At 46.9% G+C, this 23,616-nt stretch overlaps 1 protein-coding gene across 1 annotated transcript in view; it reads left to right on the top strand.

The window, feature by feature from the left end:
- Positions 1-23,616, top strand: part of ntm (neurotrimin) — a 173,657-nt gene that overhangs the window by 144,779 nt on the left and 5,262 nt on the right. The window contains exon 4 of the mRNA XM_056284882.1: positions 18,797-18,925. Coding sequence (XP_056140857.1) covers positions 18,797-18,925 — 129 coding nt within the window. The remainder of the gene's footprint in view (positions 1-18,796; positions 18,926-23,616) is intronic.

Consider the following 23,616-nt stretch of genomic DNA (forward strand, 5'->3'; position numbering starts at 1 on the left):
AAACATCCGCTGTAAATCTCTGCATAAGAAAAAGGTCAGCCGTGATTTACATAAGCAATAAAACTGGACCGGCCTAGCAGGACTAAAGGTGGATCAGGGGGCTTGAGGTTTGATTTCCCAATGCACCGCAGATAATGTGAAGATAATAAATGCAACTTCGGTATTGCCCGGCTGGAGGTAGGGAGGTTATTGAAATGTGAGTTCTGACTCTAGCAATGAGAACAGTCACACAATAACCGTTTAAAACCGAGTAACGGAGAACCGCTAAGAGGTGGCGGCAGCATGTAGCGACCACGTCCATCTGAGTCCTTCTGGGAACTTTTTTTATTTTATTTTATTTTTTGGGGATTTTCCCCATTTTTTTCTCCACAACTGTACCCGTCCAATTACCCCACTCTTCCGGTCACTGCTTCCCCCCTCTGCTGATCCAGGGAGGGCTGCAGACTACCACATGTCTCCTCCCATACATGTGGAGTCACCAGCCGCTTCTTTTCACCTGACAGCGAGGAGTTTCACCAGGGGGACGTAGCGCGTGGGAGGATCACGCTATTCCCCCCCCCCCCCCCCCGAACAGGCGCCCTGACCTCCTCTGGTTGGTCAGGGCGCCTGTTCTGAGAACATTCTGACCGGTTCAGTTTTTCTGGTCGACGGTAAAATGAAGTGCTATTCTGAACCCTGCCGTGGTTAGATTACGCTGAGTACCATACGGAGAGCTGACGCGTTGCTCAGCCATTACACGTTTGAATATTTTAAGGATATTATGCCGGCAGCCGTAGGTGTGCATGTTGTGTCATCCTCTGAAAAGCCTGTTTCTTTCCAAGTATGGGCCTAACCAGGCCAGGAAAACCTGCCTGCTTTATTTATTTATTTATCTGTTTAATTATTCATATATTTAGAGTGCCAAAATACTTCATCTTGATACATATATACATTTTTTATAGCAGTTGTTACTGCCTTGATTTTTTTTTTCCCCTGCTTTTTTTGATCCGAGCCTCAAAGCCTAACCAGAATCTGTCTCACCAGAAGAAATGCTCGGGGCGTCCGGGTGGCGTGGCGGTCTATTCCGTTGCCTACCAACACGGGGATCGCTGGTTCGAATCCCCATGTTACCTCCAGCTTGGTTGGGCGTCCCTACAGACACAATTGGCCGTGTCTGCGGGTGGGAAGCTGGATGTGGGTATGTGTCCTGGTTGCCGCAGTAGCGCCTCCTCTGGTCGGTCAGGGCGCCTTTTCGGGGGGGAGGGGGAACTGGGGGGAACAGCGTGATCCTCCCACACGCTACGTCCCCCTGGTGAAACTCCTCACTGTCAGGTGAAAAGAAGTGGCTGGTGACTCCACATGTATGGGAGGAGGCATGTGGTAGTCTGCAGCCCTCCCCGGATCAGCAGAGGGGGTGGAGCAGAGACCGGGACGACTAAGAAGAGTGGGGTGATTGGCCGGATACAACTGGGGAGAAAAACGCCACAAATAAAAGAGGAAAGAAATGCTTGCAGGTGGTAAGCAATACAAATACAGCGTTTGATTCAGTAAGGGCTCTCTGCCATGCATATTTCCGTCCAGCTGAAATATGGATTAGTCCAGAATACCAAATGTGGACGTCAGTTGATGCAACGCCTTCGACATGGGGAGTGCGAGTTGTACCGAAGCTCAGCTGACACCCAATAGGAGTGCAGATCAAAGCGAGCCGTTTCCTAACATTTTGTGTCAACTGACCCACTTAAGCAACACCGCAGCTCACTTTGCAGCCACTTCCGAGGCCGGGGCGCGATACCGCAGCCAGGACGTGACGCCAAATCTGGGTGGTAGCGTACAGAAGTCGGTGTGTTCTCTCCCACCTCGCCCTGACATATACCGAGATAGTAGAACACAGCCAAGTACAAAATGCCCCAATATAGTGCACACTTGTGTTGCGGTATGTTTTAGTGGTCTAACTGTACTCCAGCCCGGGGCCATTCTGTGTGGGCCCAGTTATTGCACACATTGCAGGGCAATAAAAAGAAGAAAGAATCAAATAAATAAGTTTCCTCTGTGTGTGTGTGTGTGTGTGTGTGTGTGTGTAAGGATTGATGATATTCCAAGCCGAGTCCAGGGTTCCTACACAGCCATGACCTAGCTCTGCAGCCATCCAGTTGCAGACCCCCCCTCACCTTGATAGATGGATGGCTTTAGGGGCTTGTGCCAGATCAGAAGTGAACCTTGGTATCTTCCACAAATTACAGTACCTGACTGCAAAGTTCTTCAAGTGTAGGCCACCAGCAAGCCAAAAAGTACAGCTGTAAGACTGAATCTGGCCAAGTTTCTGGAATTTAATAAGCTTGGGCGCCTGGAGAGATTCATTTAAAATGGAAGTGTATGGAGTTCATTTGTGCTCCATGGCTTGTTTGAAAAATGCCTTTGTGTGCAGCCACTTGGTAAAATGCTCGTTAATGTGTGTGTGTGTGTGTGTGTAATGTATTTATTTATTTATTTGGGGGGGGGGGTCTGGGTGTAGATAATAAAATGTATTATTCTTCTTTTTCTTATTTTTTACCCATTTCTCTTTTTGAGTATCGTACATTTAAACTGCATGCGTTTAATTTACATTTCTTTTGTTTGGACTTGAACATCCATCCATCCGTCCCATCCATCCGTCCCATCCATCCGTCCGTCCGTCCATCCATCCCCCAAGCCACTTTTCCCCAATCGGGGTCGTGGGCATGCTGGAGCCTATCCCAGCAGTCATGATGGTTGGCAGGGAGGGAGACACCCTGGACAGACCGCCGGGCCATCACAGGACCCCCCCCCCCCACACACACACACACACACAAACATTCATACCTAGGGACAGTGCAGTACGGCCGAGTCACCTGACCTACATGTCTTTGGCCTGTGGGAGGAAACCCACGTGGACACGAGGAGAACATGCAAACTCCACACAGAGGACGACCCAGGACGACCCCCAAGGTTGGACTACCCCGGGGTTCGAACCCAAATTTAACTGGCTGGAATTTAACATGATAATGTATAATGGCTCAGAATATAGTAGGTCCTCAAGAGTTGTACGTAAGACCTATACAACCTAATGAAATCATGACTTTTCCTATGAATATGAAACACTGAGTTACCACACATGAACGCTGCTGCAGCAGTGTTGCCATCAGGAGGATCTTTACACGTCCCACACAAAACACCTGATGTCCCAACTTGTCCCGACTCTCACTTAACCCCTCCCTGTCTGAATCCTCACACATCTCTCATGTCCTTTCCCTCCACATACTGTCTCACACCAGCATCAGCATACTGTCTCACACCAGCATCAGCATACCGTCTCACACCAGCATACTGTCTCACACCAGCATCAACATACCTTCTCACACAAACATACTGTCTCACACCAGCATCAACATACTGTCTCACACCAACATCAGCATACTGTCTCACACCAGCATACTGTCTCACACCAGCATCAGCATACCGTCTCACACCATCATCAGCATACTGTCTCACACCAGCGTCAACATACCGTCTCACACCAGCATCAGCATGCCATCTCACACAAACACTGTCTCACACCAGTGTCAGCATACTGTCTCACACCAGCATACTGTCTCACACCAGTGTCAACATACTGTCTCACACCAGCATCAGCATGCCGTCTCACACAAACACTGTCTCACACCAGCGTCAGCATACTGTCTCACACCAGCATCAGCATACTGTCTCACACCAGCGTCAGCATACCGTCTCACACCAGCATAAGCATACCGTCTCACACAAACATACTGTCTCACACCAGCGTCAACATACTGTCTCACACCAGCATCAGCATACCGTCTCACACCAGCGTCAACATACTGTCTCACACCAGCATACTGTCTCACACCAGCGTCAACATACTGTCTCACACCAGCGTCAACATACCGTCTCACACAAACATACTGTCTCACACCAGCGTCAACATACTGTCTCACACCAGCATCAGCATACCGTCTCACACCAGCGTCAACATACTGTCTCACACAAACATACTGTCTCACACCAGCATCAGCATACCGTCTCACACAAACATACTGTCTCACACCAGCATCAACATACTGTCTCACACCAGCATCAGCATACCGTCTCACACCAGCATACTGTCTCACACCAGCGTCAACATACCGTCTCACACCAGCATCAGCATACCGTCTCACACCAGCATCAGCATACTGTCTCACACCAGCGTCAACATACCGTCTCACACCAGCATCAGCATGCCGTCTCACACAAACACTGTCTCACACCAGCGTCAGCATACTGTCTCACACCAGCATCAGCATACTGTCTCACATCAGCATACTGTATCACACCAGTGTCAACATATTGTCTCACACCAGCATCAGCATGCCGTCTCACACAAACACTGTCTCACACCAGCGTCAGCATACTGTCTCACACCAGCATCAGCATACTGTCTCACACCAGCATACCGTCTCACACCAGCATCAGCATACCGTCTCACACAAACATACTGTCTCACACCAGCGTCAGCATACCGTCTCACACCAGCATCAGCATACCGTCTCACACCAGCATCAGCATACCGTCTCACACAAACATACTGTCTCACACCAGCGTCAACATACTGTCTCACACCAGCATACTGTCTCACACCAGCATACTGTCTCACACCAGCGTCAACATACTGTCTTACACCAGCGTCAGCATACCGTGTCTCACACCAGCGTCAACATACCGTCTCACACCAGCATACTGTCTCACACCAGCGTCAGCATACCGTGTCTCACACCAGCGTCAGCATACCGTGTCTCACACCAGCGTCAACATACTGTCTTACACCAGCGTCATCATACCGTGTCTCACACCAGCGTCAACATACTGTCTCACACCAGCATACTGTCTCACACCAGCGTCAGCATACCGTGTCTCACACCAGCATCAGCATACTGTCTCACACCAGCATCAACATACTGTCTCACACCAGCGTCAACATACTGTCTCACACCAGCGTCAACATACCGTCTCACACCAGCATCAACATACCGTCTTACACCAGCATCAACATACTGTCTTACACCAGCGTCAGCATACCGTGTCTCACACCAGCGTCAACATACTGTCTCACACCAGCATCAGCATACCGTCTCACACCAGCATCAGCATACCGTCTCACACAAACATACTGTCTCACACCAGCGTCAACATACTGTCTCACACCAGCATCAGCATACTGTCTCACACCAGCATCAGCATACTGTCTCACACCAGCGTCAACATACCATCTCACACCAGCATCAGCATACTGTCTCACACCAGCATACTGTCTCACACCAGCGTCAACATACCGTCTCCCACCAGCATCAGCATACCGTCACACACAAACATACTGTCTCACACCAGCGTCAACATACTGTCTCACACCAGCGTCAACATACTGTCTTACACCAGCGTCAACATACTGTCTCACACCAGCGTCAACATACCGTCTCACACCAGCGTCAACATACCGTCTCACACCAGCATCAACATACCGTCTCACACCAGCGTCAACATACCGTCTCACACCAGCATCAGCATACCTTCTCACACAAACATACTGTCTCACACCAGCATCAGCATACCGTCTCACCCAAACATACTGTCTCACACCAGCATCAGCATACCGTCTCACACCAGCATCAGCATACTGTCTCACACCAGCGTCAGCATACTGTCTCACACCAGCATACTGTCTCACACCAGCATCAGCATACCGTCTCACACCAGCATCAGCATACCGTCTCACACCAGCATCAGCATACCGTCTCACACAAACATACTGTCTCACACCAGCGTCAACATACTGTCTCACACCAGCATCAGCATACTGTCTCACACCAGCATCAGCATACTGTCTCACACCAGCATCAACATACTGTCTCACACCAGCGTCAACATACTGTCTCACACCAGCGTCAGCATACTGTCTCACACCAGCGTCAACATACTGTCTCACACCAGCATACTGTCTCACACCAGCGTCAACATACTGTCTCACACCAGCATCAACATACTGTCTTACACCAGCGTCAGCATACCGTGTCTCACACCAGCGTCAACATACCATCTCCCACCAGCATCAACATACTGTCTCACACCAACATACTGTCTCACACCAGCATACTGTCTCACACCAGCGTCAGCATACCGTGTCTCACACCAGCGTCAGCATACCGTGTCTCACACCAGCGTCAACATACTGTCTCACACCAGCGTCAGCATACCGTGTCTCACACCAGCGTCAGCATACTGTCTTACACCAGCGTCAGCATACCGTGTCTCACACCAGCATCAACATACTGTCTTACACCAGCGTCAGCATACCGTGTCTCACACCAGCATACTGTCTCACACCAGCGTCAGCATACCGTGTCTCACAACAGCATCAGCATACTGTCTCACACCAACATACTGTCTCACACCAGCATCAACATACTGTCTTACACCAGCGTCAGCATACTGTCTCACACCAGCGTCAACATACTGTCTCATACCAGCGTCAACATACCGTCTCACACCAGCATCAACATACCGTCATACACCAGCATCAACATACTGTCTTACACCAGCATCAGTATACCGTGTCTCACACCAGCGTCAACATACTGTCTCACACCAGCGTCAACAAACCGTCTCACACCAGCATCAACATACCGTCTCACATCAGCATCAACATACTTTCTTACACCAGCGTCAGCATACCGTGTCTCACACCAGCGTCAACATACCGTCTCACACCAGCGTCAGCATACCATGTCTCACACCAGCGTCAGCATACCGTGTCTCACACCAGCGTCAACATACTGTCTCACACCAGCGTCAACATACCGTCTCACACCAGCGTCAGCATACCGTGTCTCACACCAGCATCAGCATACCGTGTCTCACACCAGCGTCAACATACCGTCAGCAGCCCTTTACAGCTGAAGTAAACTCTGAGCAGGAACATTTTTCCATTCCATGGAAGGAGCGTGTGTTTCTAATGTATTTGAAACACGAAGGCCGGGGCTGGTAACCGCTATGATTGACATTTATGTGAGGATAATTGTCTTTTTGGATATGTCATTAATCTTCGTCACAGGGATGTAGAACCTTCCTTATCCCGGAGAACTATTTCTAACTGGAAAATATTTCATTACCAGTATGTCACCAACTTCCCCGCTTGTGAACAAAATATCCCGATTAAGCCTGGGTTTCAGCTGTTGATGTTGAACTATCAGAAGGTTTTCTTCTTTAACATCACTGCTACCTGCCTTATTCCTCCACATTTGGCTGCTAGCGAGGGCATCCTGGCGCCTCGGCCCCTTCGGTGTGTACTACCGTAGACATGTAGGTTCAGGCCTCATCGCAACATCCTGCGTTCACATCTGACCACATGACCTTTGCCACACGTCTTCCCCTACACGCTTCACCCTGTGTTGCCTGCATATCATTCCCTATTGAGTAAAGGCTAAAAATACCAGCAAATACATTTGGTCACTAGGGTGGAGACAAAAAACATGCTGCTGCACATCGTTTTCTTCCAGACACGTCCTACTTGACAGCAACCAATAAAATCAGCATCTATAAAAGCATTTATGATTTGGAGATATATATATATATATATATATATATATATATATATATATCAACACGGATACAGGTATCTGTGTTGATATTCCGGTCCTCATTTGTCGAGCACTCACAACACCATTGACGGTTTCGGGGGGGAAAAAACTATATATATATAAATCTCTCTCTCACCCTTTTCCTGGTGGTGTGTGTCTTCCTCAAGCTCGGGTCCTCTACCAGAGGCCTGGGAGTTTGAGGGTTCTGCGCAGTATCTTAGCTGTTCCTAGGACCACACTCTTCTGGACACAGACCTCAGATGTTGTTCCTGGAATCTGCTGGAGCCACTCTCCCAGTTTGGGGGTCACAGCCTCGGGTTCAAACCCAGTTGGGACAAGTCTCCAATAAGTCCGTGGTTTAGACTCCCAATGCTATACAAGCCATCTACCTCTATTAGTGTCTTACCGGCTTGGACGACAACGACCTTAACAAGGTCCATGTCACTGATGAGAAATGGTCTACAGGAACAAGACATTCATGGACGAGGGCTGAGAACCTGGAACTGATGGAATGCTACTATAACAGCAGAGCCCAGGAGAGAGAGAGGGGCTATATGTATGAAGAGGCTATATATATATCCAGCTACCCTGAGAGCAGGATAAGCGGTTTGGATAATGGATATAGTATACATATATATATATATGTGTGTGTGTGTGTGTGTGAGAGGGTATATAGGCCAGCAATATAGTTTCAAAGGGGACCTTCCTTATTGGCAAATCCTGAGGATTGCAGCTTTTGAGTAGATTAAATTAATCTGGCAAATGAGACCATAGTGTGTGACCATAGGAAGTCTGATTCACATTGCAAATTCACGGTTTCAGAATCAAGTGTTGATAACTGGTATAATGACAATGCTGGAGGAAGACATGACCTAGTGTCAAAGATACACTGCAAATTGATCACTTCTTTCTTTCACTCGGTTTTAAAAATTGTTGTTCAAAATGCTCATTGGGCGTCCAGGTAGTGTAGTGGTCTATTCCGTTGCCCACACGGGGGTCACTGGTTCGAATCCCCATGTTACCTCCGGCTTGGTCGGGCATCCCTACAGACACAATTGGCCGTGTCTGTGGGTGGGAAGCTGAATGTGGGTATGTGTACTGGTTGCTGCACTAGCGCCTCCTCTGGTCGGTCGGGGCGCCTGTTCGGGGGAGGGGACTGGGGGGAATAGCGTGATCCTCCTACGTGCTACGTCCCCCTGGTGAAACTCCTCACTGTCAGGGGAAAAGAAGCAGCTGGTGACTCCACATGTATGGGAGGAGGCATGTGGTAGTCTGCAGCCCTCCCCGGATCAGCAGAGGGGGTGGAGCAGAGACCGGGACGGCTGGGGAAGAGTGGGGTAATTGGCCGAGTACAATTGGGGAGAAAAAGGAGGAAAAAAGTGAACGCTCGTTGGGCGAGCGTTCATTACATGTCAATCACTTTGAAAAATAGATAAATACATCATCAGCGAAATTAACCACGCCACGCTAAACAAGCAACTTCTTTTTCAGGCGTTGGAGGAAGACGATTAAGAATCAGTGGTACTGAGTCATGATATGTTTCTGTACACTGGGGCTTATAGCAGGGGAGTCTAAAGATGTCACCCTAACATTTACACAGACTGTGCGTAGCGCTGAAATCAGCTAGCCTACACTTACATCCCCGCTTCATGTGCTTCCACACAAAAGACCCGCGGCCCAACACATTAGTCACAGCCATGGTGTTCATTTTAATTTGTAGACTCAAACGTACGTCTGCTATTGACGGGTCAAATCAAAGTGATACTGTCGCAACAGATTCTCTTCGCTGGCAAACGTGCTGAATAGAAGAAAGGCAGCCGGCTGCAGTGGCGTAATAGAAACCCGACGACGGTGGGGTTTTATCCCTCTCCCCTTTTATGTTTGTTTTCTTCAGAGAGGATCAAAGCTGGATTGGCACATTATGGAACTGCATACGCCCAGGGCACACAGGATAAGTGGAAAAATAACTATAAGTACACCTCCCACAGAACTCGCCACAATGCCACACTTTTAAGACATCATCTGCACTGCGACAGAGCGCGTGTTTACAGTGAAACCATCCCGAGCCACCATCTTTTCTCTTCTCTTTTGCCGTACCATTCATCCTAATTGTTATTCTTACCAAGCTGTCAATGAATAAGTTTGCGTTCCACGATTTTGATGAGATGTTACTCCGTCTGTGCCGGGCTAGATTTTCTAAAGCCTGAATACAGAGCCAAGAGGGGGTACAGACGTCTAGTTTTCTCTCCGATCACTTAAATTACAATATGCTGAAAGGTTATAATGGAATTTTGCCCGTTGATAGTAAAAAAAACCCCAAAAAACTGCCTACCCCAGCTTAAATGCTTAGAAACTCCACCAGTGCCACTCTTCAGTGCAGAAAAGATAAAAAGTTTACCTCCAGCAATGTTCTGCAGACAAAACAGCAGAAAGTGACTCCGGTACAAATCAGACTAACGGTGTCCTTTAACGGAGGAAAACGGTGTTCAAGAAATAAAAGATAAGAATGTGGCTTGGATGGCCCGTGATGCCAGTGCTTCAAATGTTGCTAGCCGTGTGCCGAGCCGACATGACGGCAGAACATTCTTTGAGTGGTTAAAATGGTTTCAACGACCGTGTTCACAAGATCATCGATGACAAGGGAATTCTGCTTAAAAACAGACTTTTGGGGCGTCCAGTTGGCGTGGTGGTCTATTCCGTTGCCTACCCACATGGGGATCGCCGGTTCGAATCCCTGTGTTACCTCCGGCTTGGTCGGGCGTCCCTACAGACACAATTGGCCGTGTCTGTGGGTGGGAAGCCAGATGTGGGTATGTGTCCTGGTCGTTGGACTAGCGCCTCCTCTGGTCGATCAGGGCGCCTGTTCAGGGGGAACTGGGGGGGGGGGGGGAGCGTGATCCTCCCACGCGCTACGTCCCCCCTGGTGAAACTCCTCACTGTCAGGTGAAAAGAAGTGGCTGGTGACTCCACATGTATGGGAGGAGGCATGTGGTAGTCTGCAGCCCTCCCCGGATCGGCAGAGGGGGTGGAGCAGAGACCGGGACGGCTCAGAAGAGTGGGGTAAGTGGCCGGATACAACTGGGGAGGAAAAGGGGGGGGGGAGACTTTTGGAGATCGATATCGTAGTTAAATGAGCCCTCTATTTTCAGTCATGCAAGAGTTGTTAGTTTACACTGTAATCTAGCTCCTCGCTGCATTTGTACCATGTGCTCACTTTTCCTTTCCTGTATTTTAGCCAGCAGGTATCCTAGATAAGGCTGCCTACGGGACGCTGAGCTCCACTCGCAGTTAAAGGTGTAGTACGTTAGCCGTAGAACAAGAGCTGTTTTTGGTTGTTTACAACCAGAATACTTGGCCAGTGACTAGAAGGCCAAACTGTGTGCTACACCTCAGATCATGTCTTGCTGTCAGCCAAAGTCATTGGGAACCCAACAGGGGGAGTTGAACCCCACACCTTTCAGCAAATATGAAATCCGACCTCTTCGTGAAGGTTGTAATTTCCAAATAAAAGAAAGTAGGCCTGTATATGTGATGTCTCTTACTTGTCTATCTTGTCCATGTTGATCCACAGGTATGCATGCCAATCATTTAACAGTACAAACAGTGGGAAATAGGGCTTCCAAAAAAACCCTCACATATAATAATTATGAAAAAAGGCTTAAACTAATTTGATGCAAATATGACAGATTTCATTTGCTCTTATACGCAGACATAAGAGAGCCATATGGTACAAAACAGTAGCACAAAATGCTAATATATACACGCAGCGAGGCGGCTTTCAACCTTCTTCATTATAACTGATTAATCAAACATTTTCAAGCAAGTTTTTGAATAAATTACCAGTGAATTCCATTGCAACAAGCATTATATGATTAATTATAAGACAAACTCACCACCCCAAACTCACCCACCCAGCTCACTGTACCAGCCCCCATCTGCCAGTGCATTAAAAACTTCCTGACAGACCGGAGGCAGCTGCTGAGGCTTAGGAAAACTACATCCAGTACTGGACAATCAGCACTGGCTCCCTCTAGACAAATGACTGCTCCTCAGGCGACTCGTCTGTTAAACTCCTGAAGTTTGCAGATGACACAACCATCATTGGCCTTATCCAGGATGGCGGCGAGTCTGCATATAGACAGGAGGTTGAACAGCTGGCCCTCTGGTGCGGCCATAACAACCTGGAGCTAAACACGCTCATGACAGTGGACTTCAGGAGCAGCCCCCACCCCCAACACAGCCTCCTGCACCATACTCAACAGCGCGGTGTCTACGGTGTAAACCTACAGATTTCTGGGTTCCACAATCTCCCAGGACCTAAGGTGGGCATGCAACACAGACACAATCAAAAAGGCCCAGCAGAGGATGTACTTTCTCCACCAGCTCAGGAAGTTCAACCTGCCTCAGGAACTGCTGATTCAGTTCTACACTGCAATAATCCCGCCTGTCCTCTGCACACCCTTCACTGTCTGGTCTGGATCGGCCACCAACAGGACAGGGACAGACTACAACGGACAGTTAGGTCTGTAGAGAAAATCATTGGTGCCAACCTGCCCACCATTCAGGACTTATACCTCTCCATACTCAGGAAACAGTCAGGCAACATCACTGCAGACCCATCACACCCTGGTCACAACCTGTTCCAACTCCTCCCCCTCTGGGAGGCGCTGCAGAGCACTGTACCCCAAAACAACCAGATATAAAAAGTTTCTTTCTGCAGGCTGTCATTCAAATGAACACTTAACACTGTCAATACATCAACCATGTTGTATACACTGCACTGTACATATTGTATGTACTGTACTGTACAAGTTACACATACTGTACTATACATGTTGTATATACTGTATTGTACATGTTGTATATACTGTACTGTACATTGTATGTATACTGGTACAATCTGTCATGTCCAGCATCTCTGAAATATTCTCTGCACCATTACACTTTATCGCCTCTTATTTCTCCTGTATAAGTCAGTCCTTGTGTAGCTATGTGAAGATTGTTGTGTTGTTATTCTATGTTAAGTACACAGAGAGAGCCACAAAACCAGAGTCGCATTCCATGTAGGTGCAAATTTACATGGCCAATAAACATGAGTCTGATAAACCATCCATAAATTTAAGCAACTTCTCAGAATTTTGTCACATAGATTATCTGCCAGCTAGCATCTTCCCACTTTCAAGTGGCAGACCTGCAAATTTGTTTTTGTTTCCGTGCTTCTACTTAGGCTACCGTCGCCCCTCTATTTTTTCTTCCTTCTCCTCTGTGAATCCGTGCCTGTTTAATCTAAATCCTAACTCACATTAGTCTGTCACACCCTCTGCTTGCAAACCTATATACCCCTCTTGTCTGCCCTGCTGTCCTTTTCTCTTTCGCTGTCCTTTTCTCTTTCTTTCCCTGCATGCAACTCTCTTTGACTGTTTCTATTTTCTACCCCACTTTCTTCGTTGTCCTTGAGATTGCCAAAGGTAAAAGAATGGTGTTTTGGGGACACAGAGGGGGACACAGCGTTTTCTGTCAGACTCTCATGAGACTTCTTACCCCCCCGTCTCCCTTCTGTCCGCCATCTTCTCTGCTGTGCAATCTCCTAAATGCCTCATCTTTTCACCGGGGCCTAAGAAAGCGGCCTGAGAAAGTTGAGGTTGTACACCGACTGAACTGTGCTAGCAATGCCTTGCTCTCAGAACCAGTTGCCCTCGGTACCGAAGTCTGAGACAGAACAACACCGCCACACTGTGACTTATTTAACTACAGATCTCAAGGGGGAAACTTGGGGGGGGGGATCCATAACACGCTGCTGCTGTAGTGTATTTTGCTGTTTTACATTGTTATGTACCGGTGTCAGTCCAACTAAATCTACTTATTTTCGCTGAATACTGACGCACTTGGACACATCCAAGTCAGAGACAGCGACCCCGCTGGTGCTTAGCTTGACATTTTAGTGCAATCTATTCCATCGATACGCAAAGCAGTGAATTTTAGCAGTGTTGCTTCTGTGGTTATAACTGCGTTATTACAACTATGGATTGTCATCGGCTTGGCTATGTGATGTGATACGAGTCACACCCCCCCCGGCTACGCCCTTCCACCTTCTACTATAAATAAAACACTTTCGACTCTTTTGAGGGGAGGAGCATTTGAGCAAGAGACCTGTTGAAAGACAGAGAGAGAGGTCGGGATAGTGTTATGGTGAGACAGACCAAAGTTACATATGTTTATATTTTTCAGTAGTTATGATTTTGGGCGACAGGCATGGGTGCAAGTCCATGAACACTGGGATGGCGTCCAGTGCTTTACCTGTGAGTGGCTGTGTCAGGAAGGGCATCTGATGCAACAGTTCGCCAAATCACTATGTGGATTGACAAGACCATACGGGATCTGTCAAGGCCCGGGTTAAGAACGGCTGCCATTGGTGCTGTGCCCTCACATGGTACCAATGGAAACTGTAAAATCCGCTGTTGGGACCCCTGAAAAGCAGGGAATAAGCCGAAAGAAGAAGTTGTTCTAATTTAATAGTGTGTTTTTACTGAGTTTTTGTTTGCTTTTCTATAGTTTTATGTATAGTTATTTATGGTTTTATAGTTAGTTTGTATAATTAGCGCTCTCGCATCCCTCCTCCATGGATGCTGTTAACTGGAGCATGATGAGGGAAGGACCATCCCTGGACCGAGGGCGGGGCATCCCTGGACCGAGGGTGGGGCTAAGAGTACATCTGTCGCCATCTTACAATGCTGTGACTGCGAACTCACAGTTGGATCAGTTCGTGTGGACACAGTGTTTATTAACAGATATGCCTCCTCACTGATCTAAGTGACGTCTTCATCAGTTAGACGACGACCAAACGTTTCTCTCCATGAACGCTGCGTCCACATGAACTGATCCACCGTTCTTTGAGTTTGACAGCAGTGTCGTCCACAGCAGACGGAGCTTTTCCCAACTGCGGGCTGTGGCTCGACACCTGTTGGCCATCCCAACATTTTCCCCAGATTCCGGCATTGTTCAAGTCTCATACGGGGCCACAGTCTCTCTAACTAGGCAATTTGTTGACTTTTAAAACAAGAGGGATGCCATAAACTAGCGTGGATTTTTTTTCTTTAATGTTTCTCTCTTTTACTCCAGCAAACGCAGTAGAAAGTGAATAGTCTTGCCGACTCCGCTTTTTTCTTTTTGCATTTGTTCTCTCCCTCTTCGGCAGGGAAAGAGAAAGGTCTTCCCTCCTCATCACCGGCGTCACAGTGCGTTCCCTCCCCACTGGTTTAACTCTCGGTAGGATGACGCGCTCACACCGACACAGGTTGAGCAACACCGGTGCAAAGCAGCAGCCATCCATTTCTTTAGTTTTCCTCTCTCAGGGAGTTGGATGTTGATATTGGTAAGGGAAAGAAAACAGCATTTGTACCGTCAACCATTTTATTTTCTCTTTTATGAAAGCCATTAAAGCTGCGTGAAGTGATATTTTTATATTAACAGTGACTCAAGTAACTCCCTGCAATGTGGAAGGACTGCTTGTACTGCCTGTCTTGCAGAGAGAATCAGCAGCACAGTCTAGTTTTCTTTAACAAGCCGCTTTCAGCTCACTGTTCACATTATCTGGCTCACCCTAACCCCCCCCCCCCACCGCTAGAAACACCACTTCATGCAGCTTAAAGGGGGGGGCATGTACTATAACACAAGGTAATACACATATATAACTTTGTTAAAAGAAACAGTCAATGGTAGGGAAAGTGCTCAACAAATAAGGAGCAAAATAATCCAGTGAGTCAAGTAAATTTGAATTTTCCTTTTTTTCATTTCATTATTATTTATTCCGCTCATGGTAAAGCACAGCTCCAGACACAAACAAGCAATTCATGGTCAAACACAACTCAGTTCACACATTCCATGATGGAAAAGGAGCAGGGAGAAGAAAATCTTATTTTACCTGCCCCTTACTCCCACATACATACACAACAGACTACCCCCCTCCAGAAGACAGCGTTGCCAATATTGCCGCTTCATCGAGTCCGGCCATAGTCGGATCTGACAAGACCGGGGCACGAACCCCAGTCCCCAGTGGGCAACTGCATCGACACAACGCCGATGCTTAGACCGCTACACCACCGCGGACTCCATCATTATGTTTTTTAATGAAATTTGCAAGATTAGGCCCAACATGAACACAAAAGGAATTAAATTCCTTTACCACTTCATTCATATTTTTATGACCTTATTATTGTTATTGATGAAATAATTGGGCAGATCTGTAGACACACAGTTATTTCCCATTACATGGTTTAATATTTTCCAAGTACCTTTAATTTTGTTTTGATTTTCTTTTAACATTTTATTATAATATTCTTTCTTGGCTTGTCTCAATATCATTGTCAACTTATTTTTGTAAACTTTATATTGCTTTTCAGCTGTCTTTGTTCTAAATTTATGAAGTCTGTAAAGTTTTTCATTTTGCATGCATTTTGCAAAAAGAAAAATTTAAATAAACAAATAAGTAATAAATGAATGAATTTACTGGATTATATATATATATATATATAATCCAGTAATATGGATTGGCGTCCTGTCCAGGGTGTCCCCCCGCCTGCCTGCCACCCAGTGAGTGCTGGGATAGGCTCCAGCATCCCTGCGACCCCAATTGGGCTAAGCGGCTTGGAAATGGATGGATGGATATATGAGAGAGGACATGCAGGTGGCTGGTGTGACAGAGGAAGATGCAGAGGACAGGAAGAGATGGAAACGGATGATCCGTTGTGGTGATTCCTAATGGGAGCAGCTGAAAGTAGTAGTAGTATCTATGTGTGTGTGTGTGTGTATGTATATATATGTAAATGTATGCATGTAAATATATATGTAAGTCAAGTAAACAGTACAAGTCTGTTTCATGCCATAAGCAATCATCAGCTGTCATATAGTACTAGTACAAGGTAATACTAATTTATATATATATATATATATATATGTGTGTGTGTAGTACTACCTTGTATTAAGTACATGCGGGCAGCCCCCGTGTTTGTACTTTTCCCCCGTGTTTGTACTTTTGCCCTTAAACAGTTTGCTGTCGGTCGTGCAGATAGTTGCCACACACTGCCAGCGTTGGCGCTCTTGCTTTGAAACTGATGCTCAATAGTAATGCTTGGCAAACGTTTACCGGGGGGGGGGGGACTGTCTTCTCTTTCACTCCCCACAGAACATTTAGGTTGTAATTTTAACAACACGGTCCCATTTGGAATAATCTAACGGCACCTTCGAGTGGGTGCGCAGGAGGAATAAGAAAGAGGCGTACAGAACGGGCTGACAGGAACCGGTGCCTGCACAGATCTCCTGACGCTGCCTGTCAGGTCATCGGCATGTCAGGAATGCGTCTTCTGAGTAACAACCTTCCCAGGTGCAAGCTGGTATTGTGCGTAAAAACCCAACAAGGTGAATCCATGTGCAATTTATAACTGTCATCTGCAAACATCCTTGGTAGAGTTCTGAAGTCAATTATGTCCTTTGTGCTTTGCTTAAGGTGCAGCACTCAGTGTCTCTGTCAGGCATGCCACATCCTTCCAGCCAGAGCAGCAGGAATGGCATTTTCTTTTTCCGCTTCTCATAATTGATTTGCAGTGCCGGTGCACATGTAAGCTTGAGAGGCAAAAAAAAAAAAAAAGAGAGTGATGTGGAAATATGAAGGCTGTGACAGACAACTGATAATGAGTTGTGGCCTCACAAAACGCTCATCAGCAAGTCTTATCACAACCAGAAAAAGATGTCAGCAGGATCAAAAGCTGTCCAGTTCAGGTGTCGGGGAAAAATGAAGGCAACAGAGACAGTACGAGAACAAATCCTGGTGTTAGAATCCATTTACATAATTTTTTGACACACATCCACCTGTGTGGATTAAAGTGGTCTTAATGACGTCAGGTATGAGGACGCTGCTGCAGGAGGAGCTGCTGCTGCAGGAGAACAGATGGTTGTGCTGCTCCAGAGCTTAGTTGGAGCCAAGCCTTCAACTTTTCACTCGGTTAAAATGCCGGAAACAAACGCCTTCTCTCACATTTCTCAAGTAGCTACAGGTGATTGTCGGTGCAGTCTTTTGTCAAAGCTTAAAATACTCTGATTCTGGATTTATCTTTTTTCCCCTCGACAAAAGATCAACAGACTGTGAAATGAGAAAAGATTACATGACTGAATTATGTTTGAACTTGCTGACTTAATGAATTTAGATTTGTTGCAAACAACTGTGTGTGTGCGCGCACGCACATGCATCACAACTGCGTGTATGCATGTGTGCACGCAGTACAACCTTACCATCACCTTCACCTCGCTGTGCTCCGTGGTGCCATGCAGTGGTGGCTGGCCAGTACAGGGCGCTGGGGCACAGCCCCCCTCAAACATCAAGAGATTAAAATCTACTTAAACATGTTAAATATGATTTAGTTGTGTGATGCAAATAATGATGAAATCAAAGTGTTGTCAGTCTGTGAGCGCCTGTCAGCAGCATTACATACTGGTTCAAATGGTGTTTGGTTGATTTCTGTCTGAATACATATACTTCCTGTCTGAATACATATACTTCCTGGGTGAATACATATACTTCCTGGCTGAGGGGCGCCGGCCAAACGACACCTTATGTAAGCCCTCCAACTTGTGGCGAGCAGGTGACCTGAGGCTGCTGTCTGATTGGTTTCTTCAGATTTTCCAGGGGGCGCAGTTCTGTGCTGCCCCAGACACCCCCACTTTTATTGGCAGTGACTTGGTATTGTTTTAATGTTTTCTGATCTAATGTGATTGGAAAATTCTCGTGGCTGTCAATCACGTTCACACCCACCACCACGCCTCATCTCGACTGTCAATCATCCACCGTCTACCAACCCTGATAAAATCTATAGGCCACATTGTCCTTCTTAATAACCCTGTGACTGTGTGGACATTAAGGCAGCTGTCAGGTGGGCTGCACCAAGCTAAATTGTGCCCCCCCCCCCAAACATTTTTAGCACCAGCCTCCACTGGTGCCATCATGTACCAGTGTGAAGCCGATTTCCTCACTAGCTGCAGGAAAGCACACGGAAGTGACAGTTCCCACTACTGACTGGCAAGCTGCTGATTTTACCTAGAATGACCATCTGCCCTCTTGTGTCATGTGTGTGTGTGTGTGTGTGTGTGTGTGTGTGTGTGTGTGCGTGCATGTTTCACAGGGGACCTCGCATCGGATGATGAGTACCTGGAAATCCCGGCCATCTCGCGACAGAGAGCAGGGACGTATGAATGCACAGCTGTCAACGACATCGACGCAGACGTCCAGACCGTAGACATCACCGTCAACTGTGAGTCGAGCTGCCTTGTATGCTGCATGAGAAGACACAACACACTATGTAAGGAAAACGCAAACAATGACGCACCGCCAGCACTCGATACCAGCTGCCACTGTTTGCTATGAGGAGGGAGAAGAAGAACTTCAGATTTTAAGTGCTGCTTTCAAGCTATTCGCTCCGTCTTGATTTTCTCCATCGACTCACTTGGAAAGATAAGATATGATTTGATACTTGACTGAAGTACGGTTCATATGGATAGACAGCCGGCTTATATCTTGTATTTGCTGTCCAAACCCGCTGGGTATAAACACATATTTTCTAGTCTGGGATTTTCACAAATTCTTCGGGGCACATCATCTATTTGGCGTTTTCCCAATACTTGAATTTTATTTGTTGTCCTGGTTCACTCGCAGCCTTCAGAGACACAACACAGAAAATAAATAGGCTATCTGAATGACATGACAGACAAATGACGGCGGGTTGCAATAAATTCTTGAATTTTGCCGTTCAGGTTGCTGGGTCACTGGAGCTTATTTCAAGGTTCAGAGTCCCTTTGGCAAAGCAAGAAGGCCACGAAATGATTATGAAGATTTTGAAGCCCCTGAACTTTAACCAACTGCTTAAATAATGCACGACTTTACAAGCTTCGCCCAAATAGCTAAAATCTATTTCATGAGGCACCACTGCCTCACAGCAACAGCCCAGTCCCATCCTCTCTGTCGGAGTTTGACCATTTCTCCCGAGTCTGTGTGGGTTTCCTCCACTTGGTCCAGTTTCTGCCTACATCATGCAGATTAGCTGAGCAGCCTCGAAAACGACCCAAGACATGAGGGGACCAAGTGTTTGTGTGCGTCCTGCAAGAAAACGGTAGCCTGTCCAGGATGGCGTGCACTGCACTCAGTGCACATTCCAAACCCCCACAACCTTGAACTGGTTTAAAGGAATAAAGGATGAAGCAGTGGGAATGTGAGGTGTCCACACGTCCCGAAAACGTCTGAAGAAGTACTATTACATCTTTTTAACAAAACCTAAGGACTTACGTGTCATAAAAACGCTGATATACAATAACATTGTACTGCTTAAATTGTTTTTCATTTTATCAGCATCAGCATAGTTGCAATAATTAAGAACAAAAACAGATGTAATTCTTACACGCGGGGATTTGCACAAAACTACATCATAACTTGAAACCTTTCTGTGAGGAGTCTTTCTGTGTCTGCGTGGGTTTCTTCTGGGTGCTCCGGTTTCCTCCCACCATCAAAAAGACATGCATGTTAGGGTTCATACTCCTGCCTGTGCCCCTGAGCAAGGCAGTGGAAAGAAGACCTGGAGTTGGTCCCCGGGCCGGGGGCAGCCACGGTGCAGCACTCACTGTATTAATCCCCGTGGGGAAATTCATCCTCTGCATTTTAACCCACCCAACACACACTGTGGCGAGGAGCCGGGGGCAGCCACCATGCAGCACCCGGGCACCACCTCCAGTTCTTCTTTCCACTGCCTTGCTCAGGGGCACAGACAGGAGTATTAACCCTAACACGCATGTCTTTTTCATGGTGGGGAAAACCAGAGCACCCGGCGAAAACCCACCACAGACACAGGGAGAACATGCAAACTCCACACAGAGGACGACCCGGGACGACCCCCAAGGTTGGACGACCCCGGGGTTCGAACCCAGGACCTTCTTGCTGTGAGGCAACAGCGCCAACCACTGGGCCACCGACTACGCCTCATTTTGTTGCAGCACTGAGCTTAAACGTGGCACGCTGGCGTGTTCCTGGCCATACAACGCAACACGTTTGCCAGCTGCCTGTACTGCTGGTGCAGGAGTCCGGGTGTGAAAGTCGTATTCAGCCGTTCGCAATGAATGACAGCACCCTGAGTTGGTCTGCAAAGCTCCCTCAAACTTTAATATTTGTTTTTTGTTTTGATTTCGTCGTTTTGGAAATTCTGTTAATATTTGTAGGGTAATAGTCGTCAAATACTTAATTACAAAAGGATAAGTATCCAGCATTTGTGTTAAACTTCATTACAAAATAATGAGGGTTTTTTTTTACCACCTTTTAATAGTTTTGCAGAACGTAGCCTCCGTGCTCCCCCCTCAGGAGCTGTACTGGGCTGAAGTGAGTTCAGTGGACTTGGAGATAGAGGCACATGAAAGGAGGCCCATGTCATGATGTGGATTGTGGATTCAGAGTAGGCTTCTGAGCTACGGGGAGTTAGTCGTGTTCCTTGGAAGATGCTGTGACGATTCACAACACAGTTTAAACCCCGATTGTCTGAAGCGATTCACTGCCACGGTTTTCCACGAAACTATACCCACATGGGTTGTAGGACATTTAAATAATGACTGCCAATTTGAGTCAAGCCCGGTCTCTGGGAAAGCTCTACATACTCTGAAAGCTCCCGACTGGGGCTCCACTTAAAAAGCTCACGTGGTTTTGCATGCACATACGACCCCGTGCAGCTTCTGGTTTGGGGTTATAGACACGTCGCCTTAAACAGTAATGTTTTATCGTCGCTGTGTGATAAACAGAAAGAGATGCTGACTACATCCTGAAAACCAACGGGCCTCATCTTGCCATAATCCGTATGCGCTCGTGTCTCAGGTTGCGTTTTTTGTTGGTTTTATTTTTTTTCAGTAATATTTGATTGGAAGGAACATCAGGTGTACAAAAACATGCACATGCAACGTAAACGGAAATGATTCTCTCTCCATATTTTGGTGATTCCCCCCACCCCCAACCAACCCCCCACCCACCCAACCCTCAGCCATTGCAGATGCAAAAAAGGGTTTAAAAAAAAAAGGTTAAAATTGGGGCGTGGGTCTGTTACGTTGCCTACCAACACGGGAATCGCCAGATCGAGACCCGTGTTACCTCCGGCTTGGTCGGGCATCCCTACGGACAACTGCCCCCGTGTCTGCGGGTGGGAACCCGGATGTGGGTATGTGTCCTTGTTGCTGCACTAGCGCCTCCTCTGGTCGGTTGGGGCACCTGTTCAGGGGGGAGGGGGAACTGTGGGGGATAGTGTGATCCTCCCACGTGCTACGTCCCCCTGGTGAAACTGCTCACTGTCAGGTGAAAAGAAGCGGCTGGTGACTCCACATGTATGGGAGGAGGCATGTGGTAGTCTGCAGCCCTCCTGGATCAGCAGAGGGGGTGGAGCAGAGACCGGGACGGCTCGGAAGAGTGGGGTGATTGGCCAGATACAATTGAGGAGGAAAGGGGGGGGGGTTACAAATAAAATAATAATAAATAAAATAAGCATTATTGGCAGTAATAACAATGAGAAATGCAAACAGAACATGTTGAGAGCTTCACATCAGACGCTTCACGCTCCAAACAAGACGCAGTCCGTCAGTCATCTCCCAAGTACCAGCTGAAGTACAGACACATGAAGTGCAGAACAGCATGTACAGATTCTTTATGATGTCATATATTTTAGAAAAATATATCCCGTATGTGGTAAGCACAGTAATCTGCACAACACACAGCATCCAGTTAAAATGGAGACACATAATACAAACGATACACGTGGTCTTCGTCACAGGGGGGCGCCGTTAGTCGGTCAGGATGAGACGAGGTGAGAGGGGGCTGCTGTTGGCATATTTTTGATGCCAAGTTGATCTTAAATTTCCCTCAAAGTGGCATAAAGAAGTCTTAAAAAGCCTTCGGTTTAATTTGCTAATACATGGAGTTTATGTACTCCTGTGCTCCAGAACAAAGAATATGAATATCATTACATACAGCTTGAATAATTCATTCACTTTGTCCAAACACACATCACAAGAAACTCTGCTGTGGAACTCACAAAATATCACGGTTAGTCTGAAAATGTGTTGTAAAATAGTGAATTTCTTTCTGGTCGCTATTGGAGCTGTGAGTATTTATTTGCCCCTGGTGCTTGGCTAATGAATCACAGTTTCCTACAATAATCATAATTCTGACAGGAGGCAAAAAGCAATTCTTTTATATTTATTGTCTATCAGAGATCTGCTATTTTTGTTTTGAAATGCTTGATGTATTTAGAGATGTGCAGTGTGACAGCTGTGACTCATGTGCTCTTAGTGTTGAGCAATACACATCTTGGGAACTGATTGGCTGTTAGGTCCCTGATAGGTCAGGTCAGGTCCTCCGATGGAGCCTTTACATCCTCAATATCTCACTCAGTCGTCTCCTTGTAACAACAGTGGCTTGAGTTACATGAATTTATTGACTGAATTGCCCAGTGACTGCTGGGATAGGCTCCAGCATCCCGCGACCCAAAGTTGGATAAGCGGCTTGGATAATGGATGGATGGATTACATGAATTGCTGATCTCTTTATGATCCAACTTCCAAACCCAAGTAAAATTCAGCTATCAGGCTAATGACATTTAACCAATCAACCAAATCGACTAAATGCAACCAATTTTGTGGCTGAAATCAGTTTTTTAAGTTCACAGAGCACACCGTTTACCTGACTCTAGTACAACGCTCCCTGTGCCCTGCTCAAGAGCGGGCATGTACCCTGAACACCAGTTCAGACAACAAGCTGATGTTTTATTCCATATCCCGACCAAATGTATTGATCTGAGAGAGCTTCCCAAGGACAACGTCACACCACACTATCATGCCCGTGGTGTGTCATGAACATGCCATCATGCCCGCGGTGTGTCATGGACATGCCATCATGCCTACGGTGTCATGAACAAGCCATCATGCC

This window comes from Lampris incognitus, chromosome 8 (assembly GCF_029633865.1).
Source record: "Lampris incognitus isolate fLamInc1 chromosome 8, fLamInc1.hap2, whole genome shotgun sequence".
NCBI classification, from domain to species: Eukaryota; Metazoa; Chordata; class Actinopteri; order Lampriformes; family Lampridae; genus Lampris; species Lampris incognitus.